The sequence below is a fragment of the Lynx rufus genome, unplaced genomic scaffold, assembly GCF_022079265.1.
Source record: "Lynx rufus isolate CCGP_SWC_20201006 ecotype Redwood Valley unplaced genomic scaffold, mLynRuf1.p SCAF_8, whole genome shotgun sequence".
NCBI lineage: Eukaryota > Metazoa > Chordata > Mammalia > Carnivora > Felidae > Lynx > Lynx rufus.
Window position 1 is genome coordinate 22,900,944 of NW_025814896.1, and position 23,256 is coordinate 22,924,199.

At 50.5% G+C, this 23,256-nt stretch overlaps 1 protein-coding gene across 5 annotated transcripts in view; it reads right to left on the reverse strand.

The window, feature by feature from the left end:
* DLGAP4 (DLG associated protein 4) overlaps positions 1-23,256 on the reverse strand; it is an 86,055-nt gene that overhangs the window by 27,442 nt on the left and 35,357 nt on the right. For 4 of the 5 annotated variants that reach the window (XM_047068081.1, XM_047068080.1, XM_047068079.1 and 1 more), the window contains 3 exons: positions 6,684-7,045; positions 4,093-4,181; positions 3,157-3,569 (listed from right to left, as the gene is read on the reverse strand). In XM_047068081.1, the coding sequence (XP_046924037.1) occupies positions 3,157-3,569; positions 4,093-4,181; positions 6,684-7,045 (864 nt within the window). Of the gene's footprint in view, positions 1-3,156; positions 3,570-4,092; positions 4,182-4,426; positions 4,507-6,683; positions 7,046-23,256 lie in introns of all 5 variants that reach the window. The other variant, XM_047068082.1, reaches the window with a different exon arrangement.

A 23,256-nucleotide genomic window follows, 5' to 3' on the forward strand; every position in this document is an offset into this window, starting at 1 on the left:
TAAAAAAAAAAAAAAAAAAAAGACCAATAATTGCAAGTGTTGGTGAGGATATGGATAAATTGGAATCCTCATATACCATTGGTGGGAATGTTAAGTGGTGCAGCCACTGTGGAAAATCATTTGGCACGTTCCTCAGAAAGTTAAACACGGAGTTTCCATATGATCTAGCAATTCTACTCCTGGGCATATATCTAAAAGAAATGAACATACTTCCACACAAAAACTTATACATGGTGTTGACAGCAACATTACTGATACTAGCTGAAGTGTGGAAAAAACCCAAATGTCCATCAACAGATGAAATGTATAAAAAATGAAGTATACCCATAAAATGGAATATTATTCAGCAATAGGGAATGAAGTGCTGATACTGCTACAACTTGAGTGAACCTTAAAAATGTTATACAAAACATAAGCCAGACACAAAAGACCAGATAGTGTATGATTCCGTTTATAAAAGTGTCCAGAATGGGCAAATCCACCGAGACAGAATTGTGGTTGCTAAGAGCTGAGAAAGTGGCAGGAACCAAGAGTGACTAGTAATAGTTACAGTGTTTCTTTTTGGAGTGACGAAAATGTTCTGAAATTAACAGTGACGGTTGTACAACACTGAGTGTACTAACTGCCATTGAACTGTACACTTTGAAAGGGTGTTACCGCCTAGGTGGCTCAGTCAGTTAAACGTCTAACTCTTGATTGTGGCTCAGGTCATGATCCCAGGGTTGTGGGGTCAAGCCCCATGTTGGGATCTGTGATCATGAAGCCTGCTTGGGATTCTCTCTCTGTGCCCTTCTCCCGCTCATGTGTGTGCACATGCACTCACTCTTGCTCTCTCAAAAAATAAAAAATAAAAGGGTGAATGGGTGAATTTCATGGCATGCAAATTATTTATCAATAAAGATGTTATAGCATGGAAAAGAAAAAAAGAAAGAGCCTTACAGAAAGATAACCAAAAGATATGAGGAAGAAAAGATCAGAGACTGAGGCTCAATCCAGCAGGTCCAACATCTAAGTGACACAAATTTTGGAGAAAACAGAACAAATGAAAGCAAGGAAATTATTTTTAAGAATTAATGCAAGGCTGTTGCTCAGAAACAAAAGACCTGCATCTTCATATTGAAAGGGGCTATCAACTATGGGCACAGTACATTCCTGTACAAAGTCCCATTCCACAGCACAGCACTGAGAAATTTCACAAGAGAGGTCAAGCAAAGAGCCTAACAGCTTCCATAGTAAAAACACACAAAGGACTGAAAATTAGAATGCATCAAACTTTTCAGCACAAGTAACAGAAGCTAAACACAATATAGCCTTAAAGATCCTGAGAGAAAATTGTTTCAACTTCATTTTTATACGTATATATGTTATATATACAAACATATACATATACATTACATATATAATTTGTTATTTTCAACTTTATACTCAGCCAAACCGTGTGAGGTCTGAATGAAGACATGCAGTTGCCAAAAATTTATCTCGAACTAAAGGTGTGTGTTCCAGCAAAATTGAGGGATTATGCCAAGAAAGCAGAAGGCCACGTGGTCTGGAAAGCAGGGTGTCCCCCATGGGACAGCGGCCAAGGGCAGTCCCAGGTGATGAAAAGGGAAGTTTCTGGATAGCAGTGAGGCAGCAGGCCCAGAGAGTAACCTAGCCAGATCAGAACAGAGGACAGAAGTGCACTAGGAAAAATATGAAATCATGAGATTATCTGTCTGCATATCTGAAAAATAATACTGACGAAGGCTGGCAGATCTGGTGGAGTGTGTAAAACATTACAAATAAGAACTTAGAAAATGAAGTGTATAAAAAAGATGGGGCAATCATTTATTCTAGGAAAAATAAAGTGTGTAAGAAAAGGAAATTAAACCATAATATAGTATTAGGCTCTGCAGTGAACAATAATATTTACATGCTTACAGTAAACAAATACACTGGTGGTTACTTAAGCCAAAACTGTGATGTAAGACATGCAGGGTGGGGCACAGGAGGCAGAGGTGATACAGCTAACTACTCACCTCTTATAAGCAGGAAATCAATACATGACGATGACTGATTTGAGAATTAAGAGGTAATCACATTTAAAAGAAAAAAAGCAATAGGAAGGCAAATACCAGGATGTACAGCTACCGACAGCTGCAAGCAGAGAAGTCTGAGGTCAGGCAGTGGGCTGGATGGTTCCTATTAGAAGTATTTCAGTGCACTCTCTGGTCCTTGGCTCCATTCTGATTTGTTAAATACTCTTACTGTGCAAAGTTAGTAAGTACACAGCTCACAACAGTTCCCTGTGCAGCAGCAGGTGTGACATTAAAACCTGGGAACTGGCCTAAAGGTCTATGGATACAGACCCATCCAAGGGTACCCTCCTCAGGCTCCACGCCATCAGGTATCAGTGGGATGCTGACTTCATCCTTTCTGGATACTCTGGAGACCTGTCTTTCCTGCATGTTCTGTAGAGGGGCTCTCTTGGAGGATGAGCTTTGACTGAACCAAGTCAGGGCACAGTGTAGCTGCTGGGGCCACGGCCTGGAGCTTCCCAGGGGCCACCTCTCTCCTGCTAACAACCACCTGTGAATCTAGGCTCCCTACATATTTTTAGCTCTTTCCGGAACTCATTTCCTAGAGGGATTTTTGGAAAGAGGCATGGATAGAGAGAAACAGAAGTAGAGAAGTAGATGGCTTCTATTTCACCCATTCACAGTTCCTCACACCCTGCTGAGGCCCATGGTTAGATCCTTGGTGCCTGGCATACAGTAGGCACTCAATAAGGAGCTGTTTAAGACATAAGCATGGTACCAACTTTCTGTGTCCCACACGTCTTCGGGCCCTTTACATGCACTGCCACCTTCAATCCTCACAAATACCCCCAGAGAAGGCAGGAGTAGCTCTACATTACATAGATGAAACGGAGGGTTCGGAGGCACTTGACTAAGGTCACTTCACTAGGAAGGGAAGGGCTGGGATTCAAGCCCACAGCCTGTACACCCTTCCTTGAGAAAGCTCAGCTTAGGTAGATAGACAGAAGGGAGGAAAGAATGGAAATAAGAGGAGAGCTCACAGCTGACTCAAGAAGAGAAACTGAGGCCTTTCCCACTTGGAGGCTCCGAGGCTGTGCACCTTTCTCTCCAGCCCGGGGCCCATCCCTGCAGCACTCACCTTCTTCAGAGAGGTTGTTCTCTTTGGTCTCCTTGTCCATCTGGCAGCACCAGCCCTCCAGCCGCTCTGTTTCTGCCTGAAGTAGTTTCAAGAACCAGTAGCCGTCCCGGCGGCACGCCCCTGGCTGTGCTGGCTCTGCCGGGGAGCTGGAGGAGGTCTCGAGCCAGGGGTCAGGCGGGGGCAGCGAGGATGCCTCTAGGGCAGGGTCGCTGTTGTCTCCATAGGAGAGGTTGCGCTTGATCTGGGCAATCTTGGGGACCTGCCGAGGGCCGGCATCGATGCTGATGGAGTTGGGGTGTGGGGTACAGTCCGGGAGGCTCCTCTCAGATGACTTACAGCTTGAGTCGTTGGCATCCTGGGTATCTGAGTCGGTGTCCCGTCGGGAGGACATGCTGTGAGAGGGGGCGCTGCTTCTGGGAGGGGGCAGGGGGGTGGAGTGGGGTGGGGACAGGAAGGGGTGAGAGTCACCAAGAGGGCCAGAGACCAGAGGCCACCCCGACCCGGACACACGGGAGACAGAGAAACGGATGCATCGTCTGCTCACCATGCGCCTGAAGCGGGTCCCACAGCCCCTGCCTCATTCTCTGCTCAGCCCTTGCCCCACCCGCGCCCACACGCGCACACACACACATGGACAAGGTCATAAGGTTGCCTGTTTACTGCAGTGGGGGCCAGAAGACCACCAACATTGGGGTGCTGGGCCGTGTCTCTGCCGGCTGCGGCCCCCCGTGGGCCAATTGATCTCATAGAGCAAGCGCTCATGGGCCCGCCCGCCTGCCTGCCCAGCCTCCAGTGCCTGGGCCACTGCCCAAACCCCAAACCCAGCTTGGTTATCAGAAATCCAGCAAGGAGAAGTGGGTTAGGGAGAGCAGGAGAGGTGAGAGCAGAGGGAAGGGGAGGAGAGGGAGAGGCAGCCACCGCCTCTATGCGACTTACCGCCAGTCGTCCTCTACCTGAACCCCGATGGACTGGAATTTGGTAGCGGGACTGGGCTCCTCTTTTGGCACTGGCTGAATGCAGTCAACCTTATTGAAGGACAACGACAGCAACGGCACGGAGACAAAGACAAAAATAAAAAACAAACACCACACTTGCTGCTGAAATTCACATTAGTGGGACGACGCAGAAGGACAGACAGACACGAGGCATGCGGACACTGCACGTGGGCCCGAGGCTGGACCCAGTTAAGCCGGGCACTGCTCATTCGCGTGGAGCGGGCGGGTGGGTGGGCGGGAGGTGGGATGGGGTGGAGATGACTGGCTTTCCCTACTCTGAGGAGGGTGCCATCACATCGATTGCTTTGGGTCCGTTGTCCTCCGAGAGGTGGGAACCGTTCCTTCTAGTCCTCTCCTTTACACGCATCAAAGAGAAGAAAAAAAAGAAGGACGACGAAAGAGAAAGAAAACACACACACACACACACAAAGCCACAGCCGTTATCTGGTGTAGTCGAAGCTGGGGGCTGTCTTGAGGCAAAGATCACTCCCCAACCCTGCAGCTGAAGGGCAGGCTGGAGGCGCCTGTACTAGGGCCAAACCTTGGACATCGGTTCTGGATTTGAAAACTGCCCCCAAGGCAATAGCCAATAAGGTCCCAGGACGCTACAGGATGCAGTCCCTGGGCCTCAATGGCTGAGGTTACTTTCAGCAGTGGGTGGGCCTGGGGAGCAGCAGAAAGGGCCAGGGACAGGCCCAAGTGCAAAGCTAGTGCTTTTTCTCCACTCCCGTGAAGTGGAAGGAAACACGGCAGCAGTGATGCCCCGAATCTGCCTTTCTTCTTTGGGACAAAGCTGCATGGACGTGGAGCAGCCAGGCCGGCCCTTCCATCATTGCTCATGGATGAGGGAGAATCCACACTTGACCTAGGGCTTGAGGTACCAAGGGATGGGATAAGGGTTGTCAGGGTATCCTTGGAAATTGGGGACTCCCAATCTCTTGGCTTCACAGAAGTGGCAGAGGGTTGGGCGCCAGGCTCCTCCTCGCCACGGGGATGCAACTGCATTTCTCCTTCAGCAGGTGCCAGCTCAGGGAGTACAGCATCACCAATCTCAAAGAGCTGCGACAAGAGCTTGGAACAGGTGGGGGTGAAACCAGGGAAGGGGAAGGCCCAAGAGCTAGGATGCTCATCCCCAGGTAAATTTCTGGACGAAAGGAACCAACAGTGAGACTAAGACCTTCTGAAAAGACTGGAGTATCTGGTTTGGCCAGGGAGAGGATGGGGCTGCCCAAAGACCCTGCGTGGTTAAGACCAAGAGACTAGGCTACTTTCTATGTCCCTCAGAATCCCTCCTGGAGCAGCTGCACAGGGCAGGGACTTGAACCCCTTATGAAGGAGCCCAGAAAACGTTAATCTCCCGGACAACTCTGTTCCTGTACATGTGGGGAAACTGAAGCCCAGGCAAGTGCAAGAAACTGGCTAATGAGTTTTTCTCTGGTTGGAACCCATTCAGTCTCCCTTGTGTCCCAAGTTCTTTTGGCATTCTAGCCCTCTGCCATCCACTCGGCCACATCCAGTTATCAGAGGCAGCTGGGGAAATGGGAGAACCCTTCCAGCCCTAAGCCACAACGCACACCACCCTGACCTCCTTGAGGGCTCCACCTTCCCCAAGCTCAATGCTCACTGTAGCCACTTTCCTTCTTCCGTGCCCTGAGTGTGTTCCACTTTAGTCTGGAGGCTCAGTCAGGGCAGGTGGAGTCCTTGCACTCTGGACTGAGAGCAACTCTTGAATCTGCAAAGCAGGGCTCAAGTTTCCCCAGCTCAGCTGACAAGACAGATTACTGTGGTCTGATGTGTACAGGAGGTGCTGTGAAGCAGTAGAGGGGAGCTGGTACACCCTGTCCTGCTGTGGGTGGACAGGGAGTTTGGCTTCCAGGAGGGTCTGCTGGCTTTGGCCACTTGGTCCTGGGGAAATATCTGCCTGGATCCTTTCCCATGGAGGGAGACCTCAGGACCAGCATCACACTTCTCAACCTGACATGGGCCTGGTGCCTCAAACCACCTACCTGTCCCCCAGGCCCGAGAAGGCTCTGGGTAAAGTTCCCCTCAAGCAACCCCCATGGCTCAAGGGCCCTGGGTCCTGGGCCCCAGGCCCATCGACGTCTAGGCTCCATGCTGCTCCCGCTGCCAAGCGGGGCTGCGGCCTCCGCACCCGAGCTGACCTTGGATTAGAGAACTGTTAGGCCAGTCCCACCTCCCACGCGTTGGCTGGCAGGGCAAAGGGTGGAGTGGACAGACAGACAGACAGGTGAACAGTGGACAGGAGATGGCTGGCTGAGTGTAACTACATTGACTGGGATGACCCACTGGAGAAACAGGGACACATGCCCACGGCTACAGATTGCAACATGTGGGCAAACGTAAGGAAGGCATGGCTATGGGTGGAATTTGGTTAGGCCACTTGGAGCCAACCCTCCAAAAGAGACAAACCACTTTGCCCAGGAGACCTAGTGGGCCTCCACCAGATGTAATTACACGCAGGCAGGTGCACAGGGTGGGCTGAGGACATAAGAGTGTGAAAGGGACCCCTACTTGTATTCCTATAGATGACAGTTTCCTTTTGGGGATGGCCTCAGGGTGGGATTCAGAGCTGGTCAGCGTCCCTTGTTCACTCTTCAGAGCTGCATGTTTTGCGGGTGGCTCCGGGGCCTCAGGGGCTGGGATGACTCCACCCCGTGTCACACTGGGCGGTCGGGTACTGCTGTCCAGGCTGTCTGACGAGTTGCTGAGGCCCGACTGGCTTGTCACCTCACTCTTGTGGTCCTGGCTGTCCAGGTAGGTGTCCTGGGCAGACTCGGTGCTGCTCTGGACTGTGACAGAGATGAAGGGTTTTGACGTGGTACGTGGAGGGACCGGTGGTGGGGTCTTCTTATAAGCCACTAGACATGATGAACCTGCAGATAGAAGAGAGGAGGGCAAGGAGAAGGTAAGGTCCCAAACCTTTGGAACCCCTTTCAAGTCTGAGGCCCCACCTGACCTGGCCCTAGCTCTGGCCTTGGCTATTCCCTCAGGAAGGATTTGTGGAGCAGGAGAATGGGGGTCTGACACAGCAGTGACCAAGACAGACAGACATAGGCCCTGCCCACTCTTCTACTAGTCCAAGGCCAGGTCTAGCTGGGAATGCCAACATGGACCAATGACATCCTCCACCTCATAGTCACACACAAAGGTATTATCCAGCTGGGGCATGGACTAGATCATAAAGTTCATGGTGCCACGGGCTGTGAAAGAGCCTGACCCAGTGGCAGGGGATGTGGTGACAGTGATACAGAGGTCAGGAGTGCTAAAGAATGTTAACCTTGCTCCCTCCTCAAGCTCTCGGACAGACCTACTGTTCCTGCTGGTCTTTTCCTTTTTTACCTTCCCTTTGCTTGGATGCCCCCTTTCTATCTGGTCAAAGACCAATACATCCTTTAGGGTCCAGCTAACCCTACTCCCATCTTGCTATTCCCACCATCTCCTCATTATGTGAAAACCCCATATACCAGTCTGCCTCCCTCAATAGTCCACCATACCTGGTCCAATTCCCCATTCTCCACCATGATTCAGGGAACCAGGCCCTACCATGGTGGGGGCTGGGGTCATCTCTGAATCCCATTCCAGCCTGGCCTGGGACTGGCCCACAGTAAAGGCCCACAGCTGGCTTCTTACATGCTCAACTTTTTGTCTGAAACAGAAGGTGCTGTTGAAACAGCAGTAGCTACTTGCTGTGAGGGGCTGGGTCAGATCCTGGGGCTTTTCTCAGCATCGTAACTCTAAATGCTGTTTCCCCCATGAGGACTAAAACAAACTGGGACTAGGAGTGGGAGTCAGATGAGTGACTTTGAGCTCTGCTTTCAAGGTGCTACCGTTCATGGTGAGGGCCCAACAGAAACCCACAAAACCAGGCCCAGTGCCACAGGGGCCGTGAGCAAGGCACAGCAGAATCTATCCATCTGCCACTATGAGATGTCACTACACAACCATATCAGAATGGCTAAATTAAAAAACAGTGACAACACTAAGTGCTGGTGAGGATGTGGGGAAACTGAATTACTCATATGTTGCTGGTGGGAATGTGAAATGGTACCACCACCCTGGAAAATGGTTTGGTAGTTTCTTTTCTTTTCTAAAAGACTATTTTTAAGTAATCTCTACATCCAATGTGGGGCTTGAACTCACAAATTCTTGATCACAAAGATCATGAATCTGCTCCCCCTGGCAGTTTCCTTTAAAACTAAATATGCAATTATTCTACAAACCAGCAGTTGCACTCTTGGGCATTTATTTATCCCATAGAAATGGTAACATGTTCACAAGAAAAAAACTTATACATGAGTGTTCATGACAGCTTTATTTGTCATAGCCCAAAACTAGAAACAACCTAGATGCCCCTCAGTGACTGGTTAAACAGTCTGTGGTACATCCAGACTGTGGAATACCCCTGATCGGTAAAAAAGAACCAGCTACTAATATAAGCAACAACTTGGACAAATCTCAAGTGAATTATACCAAGTGAAAAAAGCAATCTCAAAAAGCTACATACTGTATGGTTCTATTTGCAAAACATTCTTGAAATGACCTGATTATAAAGATGTGGAGATTAGTGGCAGGTAGGGAGATGCAGGTCAGAGGGTGATGTAGAGGCAGGGAGGGACATGGTTGTGGCTATAAAAGGGTGACAAGAAGGATCCTCTGTGTGCCAAGAATTAGAACAGGAGGTGGACCGTGAACTTGCACACGACGAAGCTGCTGAGCACTAAACACAAAGCAAGTAAAGGGAAAATGGTGAAGTCAGTAAGATTGGCTGGATGGTATCTATGTCAGTATTCTGGTATTGTGATATACTATGCAATATTCTGATACATTATGATATTATATTAATTTTGCAATATTTTACCATTGAGGGAAACTGGGTAAAGAGTAGATAGGATCCCTCTGTATTATTTATTACAACTGTATGTAAATTACAATTACTTAAATATAAAAATTTAATTTAAAAAGCCCTTCCATCTGTCAGTTCATCTGACAGACTTGTGTTAGGCCAGGCCCTATACAGACTCCAGGAAAGCTAGGAGCCTCATCAGCAGAGAAACAGCCATGAAATGAGTGAACAGTAACAGATGCCACAGCAGAAGAGCCCCAGAGCTGGGAGCCATGCCTCACGCCTGAGTCTGGAGGTGACAGAGGGCTCTGGGAGCTCAGAACCAGGAGCACTCAATTCCTACTCTGTTCAGAATTTCCCAGTCCTGCTGAGGCGTTGAAAAAACCTGGGGATCCCACCAGACACACCCAGTCTCTGCCTACCCCACCTGAGAAATGTGGCACATGGGCAGAAGAACATGGGCAGCAGAGCAAGCAGGGGGCGGCGCTTTGGTCAACAGGCACATGACCCTCTCTTGTACTGCCAGAGAAGGAAAAGGACTGCTCAAGCAAGATGGGCTCCTGTGTTCAGCTGGCTGTGCACACAGGCTCACAGCCTCAAGGTGGGTCATTTACTGAGCTGTGCTCGGTTTTATGGCTTTGTAATTTAAACCTCACAGTGACTCTGTAAAGTGGGGATATGATTATGCCCACTTTATAGTAGGGGCATGTGAGGTTCAGGGTCAGATAACACCCAGAGTTGCTAACAGTAAGTGGCAACCACATCTGTTTGGCTGCACAGCCTACCTCATTCTGCTACCCAGTCTTCAGGCCCCTCTCTGCCAGGCTGGGGCTGCAGGTGTCTAGGGCCTTCACTGATCACTGTGCCCCATAGTATCCTGCTAGACCCTGGAGCCTGTCTGCAGGGGGACGCCCAAGTTGAGATCTGACTGCCGGGGGAAGAAGGGCTAGACTAAAGGCAGAAGCCTGGCTTCTAGGCCCTGGCAATTCCTCACAAAAGTGCCTGCCTCACTCTGGACTTTTCAGTACTCTCATCTGTTCAGTGGGTGGGGAGGAGTTCTAAATAGCACACCATATTCACACAGCCCTTGACAAACTCAAACCATTTTCCCATTTGTTCTCTTACTCAAGGACAGGTGAGGAACCTCCCATCATTGAATGAAGAAGAGATTCCTGCTCTGAATCCCTTCTCTCTACTACCTGAAATCCTACCATTTGAGTCATTCCATTCACTTGATGATAAGGAGCCAGAAACCAGAGGGCAGCAAGGAACCAGACAAGCCTGAGTTCAGATCCCAGCTCTGTCATATACTAATTTGATGGCCACAGGGAGGGATTACATAGGCTACGTCACAGAGGGTAAGGTTCAGCCCAGGGCTGGCATGGCTACTAGTTTGTGGTACACAGTGAGCCAGGCCTAGGGTGGGGGTTGTGAGCCAAAATGGTACTATCCCCAGGTCACTGGTCGGAGAGGCTGGGCTGGTTCTCTATACAACCCTGGGGAAAGTTTTCCTGCAAGAGCCAGACATTAAGAGCAGCTCGTTGAAGCCAATGACCAACAGTGCCCGGCAGACCCAGAACTGTAGGTTCTAAGTCTGACAAAGACTGTGTGACCCCAGTCAGGGTCCTTGTCCCCATCTGTGGGGTGGAGTTCCCACTGGCCTGGAGAAGTTAGTGTGTGCAGGGATCTGTGTGGAAGAGGCACCCCCACCAGGAGACAGTGAGGTGCCCACAATCAGGAGTTTGGACAGAGGACTGACCCTCCAGCCTCCTGCTCAGGGTTGTCTAGGTCCAGAGTCCTGCTGACACGTACTCAGAGGCCTGAGCCCTGGCTGAGACAGCCACTCATTAGAGGGAAAGTGAACTAGCGAGAGGCCGGGCCAGGTGTGATAAGAGGAAAGGTGAACTTATCTTGGATTTTTTTTTGTCTCCTGGGCACAAGTCACAGCCAGATAAGTAATGTGACTCACAGGGAAGATTTCAGGTTGTCAGGGGCTCCCCGGGTGGCAGGCATCCCTCAGCTCTGTGCACAGTCTTTCCCCAGGGCAGGGGGATAGGACCCAACTGTACAGAACAGCTCTCATTTCACAAGTGGGAAATGCCATGAAATACAGGCCAACAACTGCCCCTGCCCCTTCTAGCAACACCGTCACTGCCCTTCTTCCCACCTTGGGGCTCTTGCACATGCTGCTCCTTCTACCTGGAAAGCTTCCACTCCTCACATTTCAAATGCCACTTCTTCAGAGAGGCCTCCTCTGACTTTCCTCTGCTTTCAGATGGGCCAGCATCTCCATTCGAGCATCTGTCACATCTGTCATCAGCTCATTTAGACATTTACTTGTTGATGGTTATAGCCTTGGGACTGGGGGAACTCTGTCTGTCTTGGCATATTGGGTCATATCTCAGGCCCAGGGCAACACCTTAAGCTTTATAGAAAGCTCTCGATAATATTTGTTGAATGAGAAAATGAACCTCATCATTGTTATAAAAACCCTTCAGCTGCCCCAAATCAAGATTACTTAGCCTTAGTGAAGGCTCCCTTATAGGCTCCCAACACTGGAGTATGCAAGGTTCTTGTCTCCTCCCAAATTTGGAGCCCTTTCTAAAGCCTAGTCCCAACCACCCATCTCTGTAGCTTCATCTCCTGTCCCCCCACCCCCTAGGATGGCCCCTCCAGCTTCAGAGAGCCACATGCACCCATTTCCAAACACACCACACTCCGCATGCACCCAAGCCTTTGCACATGCGCTCATTCTACCAGAATCCCTTTCCAGGTCCTTCAGCCAGTCCCTCCATCCAACGCTCTTGCTGGCCCAGGCAGTCTGCCCCCCTCCTCTCTCTGTGGGTCACCTGGAGCACTCAGGGCTGTGGCCATGCCCCTGACGGAGAGTGTGTCCCACGCGTGTTACTAGCCCAGACGGTGCACAGTCATCATTTGCCAGTTAAATTTTAGAGGTGGGGCAAGTGCCCCAGAGACCCAAGATGTGGGACCTGGCCAGCATTGCCTCTTCCAAGATGTGACTGCGGCCCTTCCTGGCCCTGGGAGATATTCCACATGCCATAGTTTATAATAACATAGCACATAGGTCCAACTTTTTCATCCACTCACTCTGGAAAACTTTTCAGCCCAGGAAGCTAGAGAGTGAACATCCCCTGAGTGTGATCATCTCCTCCAGCTGGTCCTTACACACATTTTCAAAGGCCCCGAGTGAAATACCTGCTGAGCCACAGCAATGTGTGCACACTGAGCCACTGCCCCCGGGGGCCACGTGCTTCCCTGCCCCCAGCTTGGCCATGCCAATCCCTCAAGCTCAGGCTTAGACAGGAGCCAGTTGTGCAATGCCTCCTCCGTGCAGCCTGCCCCCGGCCCCAGACATCCAGCCCAGCCTCCTGCCCCACAGCACACAAGTCCTTGTTTCTTCTAAGAAGAAGCTCCCTTTGTCTCATTTCTGCCTTCTGCTTCAAGATTTTATCCAGCAAACTCTTATCAGGACAGAATGAATTTATTTCTACATTGTGTTTTTTAACATCAAGATGTAATAAGATGGCCAAATAGAGCTTCAAACACTCAGTGGAATGGCTGTGACTCCCATCTCCCAAGAGTTATAGATGCAGCAACCCCAGGAAGTTAGCCCCACTGCAAGTGCCTTGGAGGCCTGGCACAACCCTTGTGTTGCAGGCAACCAGGGGTCCAAGCTTGGCAGGGGAGCTGAAGAAGAGGCCTAGACTCCTGAAGAGGAGTGGATGTGGGGGGCCACAGATAGCATGAGAGCTATGGCAGCAGGCTTCACAGAAGAGGCAGTGGGGCCCTCTTAAGCCCCACGTGAGCAGACAGAGCTGGCCTTGGAGCCAGAGCCACCTCAACTCCCTTTGCTGGCTCTGCCAGGCTTAGGAAAGGGCTCGTCAAAGGAAGGGCTGAGGGCCTAGAAGATCCCATTCCCTCTCTCACCAATGAGCAACCTGTGAAACCACACAGCTAAATCAGGCCACTCATTTGTGTGCTATGGTAAAAAACAGAACTCAAAGCTCTCCCTTACCAGCCTCAAATTCCTCCCTTCTTCCCTGTTTCTTCCCCAGAAGCCGGGGAAGTTGGAAGGGAATTCTGAGCAGCTGGGTCAGGATCAGGGACAGACTGCCCTCTCAGAGCCACTTTCCTGTTGACAACCCGTGTGACCCCCACTCTCCCACTGTGTCAGTCTGGAAGCCACCTCTCTCACTGTGCCCCAAGAGTCAGCAATGTCAAACTTTAATTTCAAACTCCACTAAGAGGGCCTGGCAGCACCTCTTACCCCCAAAATCCTCCTGGGAACCCCCCACCACTCCCCACAACCAGGTGCTTCCTAACTGCCTTTCTTATCTGTTCCTCTCCCCATGACCTAGAGCCAGCCTCCCCTGGACCACCCACACCGCTCCTCCCTGGTCCCCCAACCTCCTGTCCTGCCTTTCCAGTACCTCCTCCACCCTGGCGGGCCATTTGAGAAGTCCAGTCACATCATCACTTGGTTTGAAACCTTTCAATGGTGCCAAGTCCCAGTGAGTGGACTTGGAACAAACCCTTCAGTGGGGGCATTCAAGGCCTCTGGAATCTACACCTGTTTCAGATCCCAAAACCCATAGGAGCCAAGAGGACACAAAGGCGGTACACTGGGGAAGACAAAGCCACATAGCTCAGGGAGCCCTGGCCCTGCCTTGGAGTCTTGTCCAGAAACCAGGATGCACTCCTGTGGGTAATGGTTCCAATACTAAAAGCAGACCTACACTGAGCACTGACTAAGCCTGGCCTGAGCAAACTCTTCACATATAGTCAATCCTCCTGTAACTATGAATTCACCTCCTTGATAAAATTTATTTGTAACCCCAAAATCAATAGTCACAGGGGGTTTGCGGTCACTCTCAGACACGCACAGAGGAAAAGTTGAGTCACCCAATGCACAAGGTTCCCGGCTAAGGTTGAACAGGTGACTCTGCCTTCTTGTTTCGGCTCTCACACTGTAAACAAGTGTCCGTTTCCTGGTCCATTTAGTGCTATGTTTTTCCATTTTTGTACTTTTTATTGGTGATTCTCTATTTAAAATGCCCCCAAGTATAGTGCTGAAGTGCTATCTAGCGTTCCTGAGTGCAAGAAGGCTGTGATATGCCTATGGAGAAAACGCGTGGCAGATAAGCCTTGTTCAGGTGTGAGTTATAGTGCTATTGGCCAATTCAGTGTTAATAAATCATCAGTACATTAAATAAGTATCTTTAAACAGACACACACAAAACAATATACGTACTGATTAGTTGGTGAAAATGTGCAGGGCCTCTATTTCCCATAGGAGCAATGGTTCAGTATTCATTAATTCAGTGTTTGTCAGATTTTATGAATATAACTACTATGAATAATGAGAATGGATGGTACCTTAGCCAACTGAAGCCTCAAAATGGGTACACGTGAGGTAGCTCCGTCATTGCCCATTTTACAGGTGAGGCTCAGAGAGGCGAAATGACTTGCCTTATCTCACCCCCCAGCTAGGCAGAGCTGGGGCTGGGGCTTAAACTCAGGCTGCCTGAAGGTTGACTATTACCCTATGCCCCCCACCCACTGCACTAACCGGGTAAGGGTCATGTGGAGGAGCAGCCTTGGGCACATCAGTTATTTTACCCAGAAAATGGGATGCAATATCCAGTATGCCCTGAGTAGGAGTCAAACAGATGAGAGACAGGAAGCTCTGTAATCATAGCTGGGCCCCTGCAACTACTGTTACCAATGTTTCTGGATTAAGGAGAGAATGATCACCTCCTGGGGAAACAAGCTGGGGGCCTGTCAGGAAGACATTAAGACTGACGGATTGGATCTAGAAGAATGGACCATAGTCACCAAGTGGCAAGGAAATGCCTTCACATCAAGGCATCCTCTGTGAGCAAAGGAGCAGGACAGCCCCCAAGGCATGTGAAGACCGATGTGGGCAGGGCACAGCTTGGTAAAGTAGAATTCAGGTAATGTAACTGGTAAAGGGAAGACAGGGACCAAGGCAAGGAGGCTGAAGAGGGGGCTGTCTCCTCTCAGACAGGGTCCTCTGCTTCCTGGGGCCACTTGGAACAGTGGCATCTTCCTCCTACCCACAGCAGCCCTCATAAAGTCCCCCCAAAACTGGACCATGGTTGGAGGGTTTCACAGCACCAGACCTGAAAGCAGCCAGAAGGGCGTATCACCTCCTATCTCAATAGCCCAGTGCACCAGTCAGCTCCATGTGCACTGCCAAGGCCATCTCAAGCTGAGAGCCTCCAGAATGAATCTGAATCCTTTCCTCCTCCACAGTGGCCTTGCTCTCTGAGAGAGAGGACCTCATGCACTCGATTACACTCCAGAAGCCTTGGAACGCCCCCCTTACCACCCACCTCCATCTGCAAGGCCTTGCCCCTCCCCTACAAAAGCACATTTTGTAGAGACTGGCTTCCCTCTATCCCCCCGGCTTGGTCTAGGTTTCCATCTTCTGCCCTCTGGCCTCCCTGCTTTGTCAGTGGTTCAGCACACCCACAGCCCCTCTCCCAACAGCAGCAGCCTGAGGAATTTTTTTAAAGTACAAATTGGATTACTTCCTTCCCTTTCTAAAGCCTTCAAAGGCTCCCCACTCCATGAAGAATAGAAGGCACACTCCTCACATTGGCCTACAATAACTGGCCCCTGCCATCCCCATCTCTAGCCTCAGTTCCTAGACTTTCCCCTTGCTCATTCTACTCTTGCTGCACTAGCCTCTTTGCTCTTCCTCAGACACTCCAGGCACATGCCCACCTGAGGGCCCTTGAACCTGCTGTTCCTGGCCTGAAATGATCCCCACCTCATCTTTGCATGTCTACCCCTTCCCATTTGATCTGAGGACCTCTCTGACCACCCTGTCTAAAGCTTTCAGCTTTGAGAACCCCATTTGTTTTCATTCAAGTGTTAACCAACTAACTGATTTACTTGTTTTTTGTCTCTCTCCTACCAGAAAGAGCTCCTGACTAACATAGGTTCTTAAGGGTAGAGACCCTAAATATCTTGTATAATTACAATGCTTTCCCAGCACCAGGCCAGTACATGGCTGGGTTCTAGAAATATTTATTGAATAAATGAACAAATCCCTATTTGACAGTTGGGTACACTGAGGCTCAAGGAAGAATGATTTATTCCTGATTCTGAGTTGGAATCTAATGCCCAGGACCAGGGCCTTGAGCTTTTGGTTAGCCCCCCCACACCCACCCCGCCCCTGCCCCCCCCCCCCGCCCCCACTACAGGAACACAGTCTGTTGTGAAGTAAAACCTTGAGTAAGTCTGCTTGAAGTTGGGCAATGAGGCCGTGGTAATAAGAGCTCAATAAACCCTAAGGAATGGGTATCAGAAATTGAAAATAACCATTCCTAAAAGCTGGCAGAGAAAGAAAGCAAGCAGCACTTCCAGCAACATTTTCCAGTGAGGGCGTATTACAAGTACATATTTAAAAGAATCATTACTGAGTGAGTCCTGGCCAGGTGCTACTTTGTTCCAGACATAGGCCTGGGAGGGGAGACAATTATCACTGACGTTTTATAGAGGAGGGAATAGGCTTCTTACTTTGAAGAGTGGCAGTGCAGAAAAGCTCTGCTCTGTGAGGCCAAGGTACCAGGTTCTAGACTCAACACTGGATGTGGTGGGCATCGGACTTGAACCTTTACGGGCCTTGGTTTCCCCAGCTGTCAACTAAGTGGATTGACCTAGAATGGGGGTCACAAGTTCAAATGTCTATAGGAGATTGGTTATCTAACTCCTCTGGTCCACAGCTGCTTGTGGAGACCTGGGTGAGAGAAGTCAGAAATCTGGAGTTAAAAAATAATAATAATAAAACCTTCAAATGTTGAAGTGGAGTTAGTTCATTCAAAGTTTTAAAAAACACAGTACAGTACCTGCCTGCCACCTAGTGTAGCCTGTGGCACACGTGACTATGTGGACTTTGTGACTGCTGGAGCAGCTGTCCTCAGACCTTGCTTTTTCTGGAGCTCTAGCCCCTCTCCCCCAGCTCTCAGGAAGGCTGTCTGTGAGGGCCTCCCCCTTGGAAAGGAAGGAGGCCCTTGGGAACCTTGAAATTAAGGCAGCCAGGAGGTACTTGTGCTGGCATCTCCAGTCTGGCTCGGTGAAAACAGAGAAAGCCCCTTCTGGTGGGCAGACCGGGTCTGGTTCCAGACTCTTGGCACCAGGGCACAGGTGGTGGGAGAGCCCTGCCCAGAGTACAGATGGCCAACCCCCTTCATGGGCCTGGAGTGGCTGCCTGGGAGGGACCTGCTTGGTGGCAACTCCCCTCCCTCTGCCCCCCGGAGACAGCTGCTCCTCAGAAGCACTGTTTGCACCCCAGCTAAGGGCAAGGGTGTGAGAGGGTTCTGTCCTGACATGTCCAGGCCTGAGGGGCTGGAGGGAGAGTTAAGGGGCTAGAGGCAGTCCAGTGCCGTCCAGATGGACCCAGAGTTCAGGTCAGCTGGGTCTCTGGGCCGGAAGACTTCATGTGCTCCGGGGCATCTCCCCTGGCTGAGGGTGGCCGTGAGCTGGCCCAGCATGAGGCACTTTAACTTCTCAGCTCATCACCTCACCAGGCCTACCATTCCTGTTTCAAAGAGGAAAAAAGGGAAGCTCAGAATAAGTGAGCAGCGCAAGGTCACATGGCCAGTGAGTGGGAAAGCCAGGATCTGTGCTCAGCCTTTTTGATTCCAGAGCCAGTGCTCGTGGCTACAACTTCACCACACAGCCCAGGGCTGGAGTTCGGCGCCACCTAGCAGGGCCTGGCTGAGATCCCGGCCAGGCCAATTCCCCAGTCAGGACCTAGACAGGCTCCCATTTCCTGGATCCTCAAGCAGGGTGTGACGATTTCCTGAGTGGGCTAGAAGGTGGCAGCCTCTGGCTCTGCTAGCCATGGGGGGCAGAGGCCTGGTGCACCCTGGACCAGAACCCCCAGCACATGGAAGGAAAAGGTACACCCCAACCCCCGCCTGTGACCACTGCTGCCAGCGGCCCCCTTCCTCAGGCCCTTCTCCAGATGTGTGGTCCCAGATGCTCTGGCCCTCTCACCACAGATACCAGAAACCTTCACATCGGCTTCCCAGTCACCCAGGACTTCCCCAACTTGGCTCTGACAGTTTCAAAGTGAAGCTCAGAGAGGTGAGGCCGCCTTTCCCAGGTCACACAGCCGGTCAAAGGGGTGCTGGGATTAGAAATGAGGATGTGGAGCCTCCAAACTCCAACGTCTTAGGAGATAGTAATGCCAGTAATTTTCAAACCAGGCTCTGAGGGCCCACAAGGGGGAACTGAGGAAGGCTTTTGGACTTTCATCCCACCCTAGGTTCCTCAGAGCAGCTCCCGTTTTCCTTTTTTTGTTCCCCATCTGGAATTCCCACACAGTATCTGGAGACCCACCCCACTACTGCAACCTCCTCACAGTACAAACAAGGAAACTGAGGATCAGAAAGGCACATGTGCTGAGCATCAAGTGGCAGAGCAGGGACCCCCTGTCCGGGGCTCTAAGTGTGGATGTGTTCCCTCTTCTCCCCAGACTGAGAAAGGAAGATGCCTTCACATTCCCAGCCTGGAGACCACCCGCTCCAGGCATTCAGGGAGGCAGCCACCTGTGTGGAGCCCTATACCTCCTTCAGCCTCTGACCAGGGGACCCCAAATGGCATGCCGTTTCCAAAATCCATTTCCACCATTACTGCAACAGTATCCCGTGAGCAACCTGTCGGGCAACATTCACTCTTTGCCATTCTTCCTTTTTTTTTTTTTTTAATTTTAAAAAAGCTCTATACCTGGCATAGGGCTGAAACGTAAAGTCACACGCTCCACTGACTGAGCCAGTCAGGCGCCCCACCCCTTGTCCATGCTGTGTTGGAATCTGCCACAAACATCATCTTGTCGTCTTACTTATCCTCCGAGACCTGCCTGCAGAGTCAGCTCTGCCAACAGCTGTGCTCAGAGGCTCCTGCCCTACCCCCCAGGACACCTACGACCACCACCCCTGAGAGTCTGAGCTTTAAAGAGATGCCAGTTTCCAAGCTGCAGTTATTGAATCATGACTTTCCTGTTGTATCTCAAAGTTATAACTGGTAGTAGAGGGTGCTGCTGAGTAGACAATATTCAGAGTTACAGGGCTGCTGTTGCCCCACTTCAGTGTAAAAACCTGATGTAACAGCCTCTTGTCTGGCCTAGTGGGGAGTGGGGAGCCGGGGTGGAGAATCCAAGGTTTGGCTTTTCAAATATGGTCTCTATCATGTGAAACTCACTGTTGCCTTTCCAAGGTCTCAGGGGCCCAGTCTGGGAAGTACTACTTAGAAAATGCCTTAAAAAACAAACAAACAAACAAACACCCTCACTTCTGGAGGGCTGACGTCAAACCCTGGTGATGGGTCACAGAAGCCCGGCTTTTTACAGGCTGTCACAGGCCCCCGTGTCCTGTGTGTAGAGCCAGACACTGCTGCTCTGCACACCTGGATTGTTGGCCTCTTTCATCATTCTGAATGACCAAGAGGATCCCAGAATAGAAAAAAGGTGTTAACAGGCTCATTCACTGTGACAGGTGGCATATCGGGTGACAGAATCAGAGCCAGGAACCCTGGGCAGCTGAGAGATGGGATGAAACAGTACAGAACTGAATGGGGAAAACCTTGAGTTCAGGTCAGGTCAGCACTGGCAATGTTGCCTGCCCTGGTGCCAGAGACCTAAGAAGGGAGAGGGCCTAGTCCTCAGAGCTTATATTAAGATTTTGATCCCAAGTTAGACAGTTACGTAAGAAAGCAGCACATGTGGAAAAATGCCTTAGCGACTCCAGCTGACCACAGACACGGTGTGAGGCTGCACTAACAGAGAAAGGACCAGGGTGGGGTGCAGCCCCACTGAACTCCGGATAACATTGTGGGTAATGTTGGCAATTCTGGACAAGGGGCATTGACCAAATGGAACCCGATGAGAAGAAGGCAACCTGTGTGTGGAGAATTCCCACTGTGACAAATCCATCCTGTTATGACAAATGGTTACTTTACAGCAGGGAAGCCACACATTGGGTCCCGGGCAGTAGGATCCAGGATGAGTAAGTCCTTGTCCTGAAGAAACTCGCACTAAAATGCCGAGGTGGCAAAGAAATGCCTCCTGGGCGTAGCCACATGGAACACTGCCACATGGAGCACTGCGTGAGAAAGCCAGGGACTGACTGAACAAGAGTGCTGTGACTGATTAGTGATGTCTGTCAAAGATATGCCACAAGTGGGGTATGATACACGTGCACCATGAGTCATGTCTAGTTCAACGTGAGGGAGAGCTGGGAGAGACTGGGATAGTGGTCTGGAAAAGAAAGCCAATTCAGAAAAGTATGGCTACTATCTTCAAATATCTAGAAGACTGTCACACATATATGTGCTCCAGGTTATCACACTACAACCAGAGTGGGGACAGGAAGGTGAGGTTGTTGAGGGGAAACATGTTGCATTATAAGGAGGCACTTTCTAAAGGGCAGAGCTGCCCAAGAGAGTTCAGCTAGGCTACACACAGGCAAGATGGCTGCTGGGAGAAGACACAAGCCCTCGTGGGTGTGACCTTTCAGATTCCATCCAAGCCTGAGATATTTGTCCTCTCTTTGCCCTCCTATTTCACACCCAGTTGTGGATGTGACATCAGACAGCATTTGTGTATGTGTGTGTGACATTCATACCTCAAACTTGTTTTGTTTTGTTTTTTGCATCCAGAGAATCATTATCAATAAGCAGAAAAGACACAGGAGAATGTTCATTCAGCCTAGCTACAAGGGAAATGATGTGAGGACTAACACCAGGGCCTTGGCACAGATGGGGCTTAAAACGCCTTCCTCTGGGAAAACTAGCAGCACAGAGGCCCTACCTGAGATGATGAACCCATCCTCAGAAAAGGAGATTGGCCCACACTTGCCACCCCTCCCCCACGACATACCTGCTTCTGAGCTACAAGAGCAGCTGTGCACTAGGAGTCTGAGCGTGTGAGCACTGGCTCTGCACTCACTCACCGCACCACTTAGGCTCCTGGGCCTCAGTTTCTCTCATCCATAAAATGTCAATAACACGGACTTGCCCTGCCCACTGCCCTGGGATGGCTGTGAGGGGGTCTCGAGTAGATAGGTGGGAAAGGGCTTGATGGAGTCCCACATAGCTGTTGCCCAATCCCAGCCCCACCAAGGCACTCCTCAGGCCAAGGGCTGGGGCAGGAAGATTCAGTGCCCTGAGGACCCACAGCCGTCCACCCTCTCCATGCCACACCTGCATCACCATCTGATAGTTTTGGGTGGTGACCACTCTCTCCACCCTCTTTAAGCCAACACAGGTCACAGCTTAATTATTCAGCTTCCGGGCCTTTGCACTGGCTGTTCCCTGCCTGCAACACCCTACCTCCTCCCTCGTTCTGACTCCTCCAGATCTCAGCTCCAGCATTACTCCCTCCAAGAAGCCTTCCCTGACGGGCTCCAGCTCCATCCTGGCTCCCTTGCTGGGTCAACGTCCCATGTTTAGATGTGCTACTGGCCCTCGCCACCACACTGTTTTATAGGCCTGTTTGCTTTTCTGCTTCTCCCTTCAGACCCTGAGCCCCCTGAAGGCAGTGACTATGTGGTTTCCATCCCTGTAACCTCAACTTCAGCCCAGAAAAGGTGCCCAGGCAAATGTCTGCTGACACTTAGGAGGTAGGACCCTGCTTCTGACTTTACCCCAAAACTACTACAGACCTTCAGGGCCTTCCCCCTGGAAGAAGACTGTGAGGACACGGCAAGTAGAGAAAAATCTGTAAGAAGTGACTTGGCAAGCAGGAGACAGAGGCGCTGGGACAAGTCGTGACTACAGCGTGACTACAAGTCCTCCTCACGCCCCCATAGCCCTCCCTACTTGATTTTTCTCCCAACCACCTCTGAAAGCACAATATGGTAACATTTGAGAAGATCTCTTTGAAAGAACACCTACCCAAGTGAAGGTCACCCACCCTGCCCACAGAACCCTGCCCCCACAATGGCAGTGTAAGAAGTAGGTGAATATTAGTGGCTGATACTCATAATTACCAGTGGTATTTATTGTCTGCTCAGGAATCGGTGGCTACTGCAGTGGCCCAGTCACTGTCCGAGGTCCTTACACCTGCATCTTATATGTGATCCCAGCGAGGAGATGTTCTCACCATCTCCCCTTGTGCTGCTGAAGAAATGGAGGCTCAGAGAGGTTGAGGGACCTGCTCAGCATCACATGGCAAATCATGTGTTATCTGTTAAGTGAGTGCAAACCCTACAGGTTTCAACCTCCAGAACCCAAACTTCACAGCATCCAGTATGACAAGTAGTAAAAACACAACTTCATGACAAGCCAGACTGCCACACAAAATCCTACAAAGCTTAGAAGCCGCTGTAGAAACACAAGTTCGGTCTTCTCCTGCTGCTGGTAGAGTCTCACTAGAGTGCACCTCCACAAAGACCTCAAGCCCAAACCAGCACCCAAGGGCTGAAGAAAGTGGACTTTACCTTGACAGCTTCTAACCCTCTGGGAGCTACTGTGCCTCGATGTTTTTGCAAGCATACTCATCACACCTCCCCAGGCTTTGTGCTGTCCTGCCAGACCCTTTTCCACTCTCACAAAGAGACCTGTGACATCACCTGCCCCTGAAACAGTCCCTTCCCCTGCCAGGATTGCTGCACATCTGTAAAAGCTGGGGAATATACTAGGTTGGAAATGGCACAGGTTGCACTGAGTGTGCTATTTCTCGTTGACTGGTAGTACCCGCCTGTGTTAAGAAGGATTCTGACGCTGTGCCCGGGCTCAGTGGGAATGCTGGGGTTGACTGATGCAGACCGCCATGAGCCTAGTATGGGAAGTAACTGCAAAGAACAAGGTATTTGTTGTCCCTGGGCCAGATGATCACAGAAATGCTCTATTCCCATGGTGCAGAATCACTGTCCTTGACTCCCCACTGAAAACCTTAACCCCTCATCCTCCCCTGTAGGACCATCAACAACAGAGTTTCTTGGGCAATGTTTAAAATCCAGTAAGATAGGAAAGCAACTATTTGTTTCACAGTCTCCTCACCCTCAAAAGACTGACCAATAAGGAACCCTCAACAGCTGCAATTTGTGAGGGTGGCTGGTTTTCAGCCCCATGTGGTCACTTAAGTGCTGAATGACCTCGGGCCAGTCACTTCTAAGTCTCTGCTTCTTCTGTAAAATGGGGATCAGGAGCCTTATTTGCCTTGCCTTTAACCACATTTGAACACGG